General features: G+C 41.6%; 1 protein-coding gene across 1 annotated transcript in view; it reads right to left on the reverse strand.

Annotated features, from left to right (window-relative positions):
• IFT46 (intraflagellar transport 46) overlaps window positions 1-5,799 on the reverse strand; it is an 8,984-nt gene extending 3,185 nt beyond the window's left edge. Inside the window, exons 1-7 of the mRNA XM_012655388.1 lie at window positions 5,755-5,799; window positions 5,467-5,600; window positions 2,580-2,654; window positions 2,271-2,364; window positions 1,695-1,823; window positions 634-755; window positions 230-296 (exon numbers count right to left, since the gene is read on the reverse strand). Of these exons, the coding sequence (XP_012510842.1) occupies window positions 230-296; window positions 634-755; window positions 1,695-1,823; window positions 2,271-2,364; window positions 2,580-2,654; window positions 5,467-5,600; window positions 5,755-5,799 (666 nt within the window). The remainder of the gene's footprint in view (window positions 1-229; window positions 297-633; window positions 756-1,694; window positions 1,824-2,270; window positions 2,365-2,579; window positions 2,655-5,466; window positions 5,601-5,754) is intronic.
• Window positions 5,800-5,837: the final 38 nt, after the last annotated feature.

A 5,837-nucleotide genomic window follows, 5' to 3' on the forward strand; every position in this document is an offset into this window, starting at 1 on the left:
TTTTTTTCCAAATGGAGTCAACTGTCTCATTGCAACCTCATTCTATTGTGAATCATTTAAAAAACTACATTCCTTATATACCAAATTCACACATATACATGGGTTTCATGTATTATCATTAAGAAATTGATGATGATAATCATGATGATGATGATGATATAGAAAGAGAGAAATCACAGGCCCTAGAGTGAATGCCATACTTTCCTACCTCTTGCTACCTTCCACTTACCTTGCCCAAAAGCTCTTCAAACTCTGGGGACCATTCCTGCATCAGCGTGTCAATGTCGGGCATGGGCCTGAAAGTACAGAGGTAAATATGAACAAGAAACGTAGACTGGACATCAGCAGCCTCTGGACCAGGATATTCTAGGATGAAGGAGAGGTCTTCATTCTGGCACATTAAGATTTCAGGAGCACCTAAACGGAGCAAACCAAACTTACCCAGGGCCTGGGGTTTGGCCCAGTAATGATACCAGAGTATGTCAGTGACCTGAGCCAGCAGCTGCCAGGATCCATAGGCCCTCAGGTTGATCAAATATGTCCCTAGTCTCTGGGCCTCTGCTCAGGAGCAATAGTTCACAGGTGGCGAGGGTGACTACGGATGACTGCCATAAAGAATGTGGTATCTCTTACCTGGTGTAGTGCACAGTTGCAGGCGGCTTAGAACGGTGTAACTCAGAGATGCTTTCAATCCACATGTCAATGGCTTTGGGATTCTTTTCTGCATCTTCCAGGCTCTTTACTTTCATATGTTGCTAGAAAAATAAGTAGAAAGCCTGGCTGATGGCGGTGAAGTAGTGCTCTTATTCTTACAGAGCGGCCCATCAAATTGCTGCTCTTTTACACACAAGGAAGCTCATGAAAGGGAAGCCTGACAGCAGCCAATAAAGGGGCAGGAAACCCTGATGAAATCTGCTGCAGCATGAGCAAGGGCAGGTCAACAGGGCAGGACCGACCATAGTGAAATACCATTTCACACCTACTAGGATGGCTAGAACCAAAAAGACACAATACCAAGTGTTAGTGAAGATGTGGAGAAACTGGAACTTTCATTCATTGCTGGTGGGATTGTAAAATGGTGCGGCCACTTTGGAAAAACAGTTTGGCAGTTCCTCAAGTGGTTAAACATAGAGTTACACATGACCCGGCAATTCTACTCCCACATATGTGTGTGCATATATATATCTCTCTAAGAAACGTGGATTGCATATATATATACACACACACACAAACTTGGACACAAATGTTCAAAGCAGCATTATTAATAAAAGTGGAAACAACTGGTGAACAGATAAACAAAATGTGGTATATCCATTCAGTGGAGTATTATTCAGCCATAAAAAGGAATGGAGTGGTTACCAGGGTCTAGAAGGAGGTGGGGGAGCGAGGAGTGGCCAGTAATGGGTATGGGGTTTCTTTCCAATATTTAGAATATTTCCTAATATTCTACATTAGGTAGTGGTGATGGCTGCACAACTTTGTGAATATACTAAATACCAAAGAATTGTATAATTTCAAAGGGCAAATTTTATGGTATGTAAATTATATCTCAATAAAGCTGTCATTAAAAAATTAGGGCTGACCCAAAGCCACAGTCATCCCTTTAGGTAGGCAGTAAGTCAAGTGCATAAAGGCTGGCAAAGCCTCCGCTCTTGGCCCTCTCCAGCCAGGAGCTGCACTCGCTAGTATCTTACTGTGACGTTGTGTTGCTTGGAGTTTTCTGTTAACCAGAGTGAGAGCACTGTAGGGTCTGACTGCTTTGTAGAAGGTTCATCCAATACCAACAGACCAAGGTTGTCAGGCTTTCCATCAGGACGTGGGACCTGGGTAAGAAAAAGGTAAGAAAGCAGAAAGAAAATGGAAAAGCCGTAACAAGGCTGCACCTGCTGCTTTCAATAAGCTGAAGAGGAAGAACTCTTCTGGTTCATCATTGTTACCAGCAATAAGAAGCATGCGTGTTTATTATGCTGCACTAAATACTAGCTAGAAAAACATGTGATCTGTGGGAGCTTAAAGATAAACTTTAAGTCATGGATAATTAGGAGGCAAATATCTGACAAAATTTTAATATATAAAATAATAAAGTATTAAAGTATTACTTAACAATGAGTATAACTCTGAATAGAGAGAAAGGTTAAGAACTTGAATGCAGTTGAAGAACAAATATAAATCAATGTAGCCAATGCTAGTCAAAGAAATTAGTGGAACTGAGAGTAATGGTGGGTCAGAAGGAACACTTAAGGATTACTTTTAGGATGTACTGACTATACCTTTAAGAATGCATCAATATCCCCAACAGCTGGGATAAAATCAGGAATGAAGGGTTTCAGTTTGTGCTCCAGGTCAATCAACTGAGGTGTGTACCTAGGAGATATTGCCAAGGGAAGGTGGAGACACTCAAAGAAAGTTAGTTTACTATTTAGGCTAAAAAAAAAAAATCTAAAGAGAATAGCCTTGTTTCAGACTAGAGGTAGGAAAGGTCTGAAAGGCAGCTATGCTCACTATCCCCGCAAGCCAAGCAGGAAAGGTGTGGGGCAAGGTAGGGATGGTGGGGTATGGTGGCAGGTCCTGGTACTCACCTACTGATGTACTGGAAGAGTTCCTTAATCTCAGAAGAAACTGGCAAATGCTCATAATCTGCGGGATCGTAGGCCCTGGGGAAAGGAAGTTCAAGGTGGCCAGAGAAAAGCAGAAGTGACAGAGTCCTGGTTCAGCCCATGTGTCACTCTCACCACAGGGACATGACCCTGAACTTAGCTTCTGCTTCTCCCACATCTGTCTTTCCAGATGGCTTGCAGGACAACTTTAAAGTTGATCATAATTAACTCTCAATTATCTCTGACTCTGAAGAACAGAGGTGTAGAAATCTAAAACATAATTTTTTTTTTGTGAGACAGAAAAGAATGCTTTGTTGCCTGGGCTAGAGTGCTGTGGTGTCAGCCTAGCTCACAGCAACCTCAAACTCCTGGGCTCAAACAATCCTACTGCCTCAGCCTCCCAAGTAGCTGGGACTATAGGCATGAGCCACCACACCCAGTTGATTTTTTCTATTTTTAGTAGAGACGGGGCCTTGCTCTTGCTCAGGCTGATCTTGAACTCCTGACCTCAACCGATCCTCCCGCCTTGGCCTCCCAGAATGCTAGGATTATACGTGTGAGCCACCACACATGGCCAAAACATAATTTTTTTATGTTAAAATGTAGCATAAATAGTTTTACATTTTTTTTTGAATGAAAGGGATGACAAAAAACAGTGTAATAAGAGATTTGAATTTCTGACATGAAAATAATTTGCACAAAGAAAAACAGGAATTTTACAGAGATGTTGTTAACACTATTATTTATAAAAGTAAAACACTGGAAACAAATGAAATATCCATTTGAAAAATGGTTGGGTATGTCAAATTAAACATTGCATAGTTATTAAAAAGCACTTGGATCGAGCTGGGCAGGGTAGTTCATGCCTATAATCCCAGCACTTTCGGAGGCTGAGATGGGAGGATTGCTTGAGGCCAGGAGTTTGGGGCTACAGTGAGCTATGATCACACAACTGCACTCCAACTTGGGCAACAAAGTGAGACCCTGTCTCAAAAAAAAAAAAGTACTTGTATCAATACATGAACATATATATAGTAAAAAAGCAGAACACATAACATTAATTACTATTCAGTAAAATGTAATAATCATTGGCAAAGTATATAAATGAGTTGGAAGGTTATTAGTAAGGTTCTTCCAGCCAGGCACGGTGGCTTACACCTATAATCCCAGCACTTTGGGAGACTGAGGTGGGAAGATCGCTTGAGGCCAGGAGTTTGAAACCAGCCTGGCCAATGTAGTGAGACTCCATCTTTACCAAAAAATATATAAAACTTATCTGGGCATGGTGGCATGCGCCTGTAGTCCCAGCTACTTAGGAAGCTGAGGTGGGAGGATTGCTGAGCCCAGGAGTTGGAGGCTGCTGTGAACTATGATTGCTATGACCAAGCCACTGCACTCCAGCCTGGGTGACACGGTGACCCTGTCTCCAAAAAAAAAAAAAAATGGTTCTTCCAGGGGGACTTGCTTAACAAAAAAATTAAATGTATTGATGACTTAAAATTTATATTTCCTCAGATTGTAATTTATAGATATAGGGTATGATCATGAAATAAAGTAGGAAGCATGAGAAGTCAGTCTGGGATTGAACATTTGCTTCAATTTACTTAGTGCCTGGCTGCAGGTAGATAATCCAAAGATAAACTATTTTTCATTTTTACTAAAACTTTATTTAATAAATGATGCATGCACATGATACAAAAATAAAGGTATGAAATACATAGAGTGAAAAGTTATATCTCCCACCTGTCTCCTTGCCTCCAAGTTCCTCCCTGAAACGTAATTTCACTATTATAAATAGCTCTAGTTTATCCTTCCAGAGATAGTCTATGTAATATTTGTTTTACATACATGGTAGCACAGTGTAAACACTCCTCTACACCTTTTCTCAATTTAACAGTACCAGCTGGGTCACGCCTGTAATCCTACCACTCTGGGAGGCCGAGGCGGGAGGATCGCTTGAGCTCAGTTCAAGACCAGCCTGAGCTAGAGCGAGACCCCGTCTCTAATAAAACTAGAAAAAAATTAGCTGAGCAACTAAAAATAGAAAAAAAATTAGCTGGGCGTGCTGGTGTATGCCTGTAGTCCCAGCTACTCGGGAGGCTGAGGCAGGAGGCTCGCTTGAGTCCAGGAGTTTGAGGTTGCTGTGAGCTACGCTGACGCCACAGCACTCTAGCCCAGGCAACAAAGTGAGACTATGTCTCAAAAAACAAACAAACAAACAAAAAAACCCAGTATCTCTTGGAGCTTGTTCTTTACCAGTGCAGAGAGAGCTGCCTCAGCTTTTCTAATGACTAGATAGAATTCTATGATTGCTTATGCTGTCATTTAACCAGTAATTGTATTTTAAATGGATGGGCCTTAGAATCCATTTTGATTAAAACCTATAACTAGGGCTAGACAGGGTGAGGAGATTTTTCACATAAGCACCATCCAGGAACATTTTGCCTCAATGTGGGGCTCCTGAAGTTCCTCCTCTCTACCTGTTCAAAAAGGATCTGAGCCTAAAATAGAAATGCTTGTGTGCATGTATGTTGTTTTCCTTGCTAAAAAGAAATGCTTTGGTATGTATACAAATTTATTTTCTCTTTCCTAGAAAGTGAGCCCCCTGAAGGCAGGAACCATCTTTCAGATTTACTCAATAAAACTTCGTGCAATCCCTGAGCACACAAATGTTTCAGTTAGTGCAAGTGACACCACAGGACTGGATGAGGCAGTGAAGCCACAATGGAATGAAAACTCATCATTCTAAGACATCTGAAAAAAATAGAGATCAAAAGAGATGCTGGAATTTTGCTTCTAACTGACATCCTCCCAGTCCAGCGTTTTGAAGCAAGTGTTTTCCTCCTTGGCTTGGGTGTCCTTTCCTCACCCTTCCAGAGGGGCTCCGTGCTCTTCATCATCATCATCATCATCAGAATCAGTTTCAGATGAGTCGTCATCATCATCATCATCGTTTTCACTAAAGCCCCGTTGAGGTGTCAACTGTGACGTTTTCTTCTTCTCCTGAGATAGGGCAAGGCAGGCGTAGAGAAGTTCAAATAAAGAGAAATTTAATGTACCTATGCCCAGTTCTCTATGGCTCTAACCAAAACCCACCCGATCTGGCACCTAATCACCAGAAAGAGAAAGTAGCATTTTCCAGAAGGGGCTTGAGAACCTTCTCCTGCTCAGCTTCAAACAGGGTCCCCACTTTCCACACCATATTCCATTTCTCTACTTGAGGCTGGGTATAAATTCTAT

This window comes from Propithecus coquereli, unplaced genomic scaffold, assembly GCF_000956105.1.
Source record: "Propithecus coquereli isolate 6110/MARCELLA unplaced genomic scaffold, Pcoq_1.0 Scaffold477, whole genome shotgun sequence".
Classification (NCBI taxonomy): domain Eukaryota; kingdom Metazoa; phylum Chordata; class Mammalia; order Primates; family Indriidae; genus Propithecus; species Propithecus coquereli.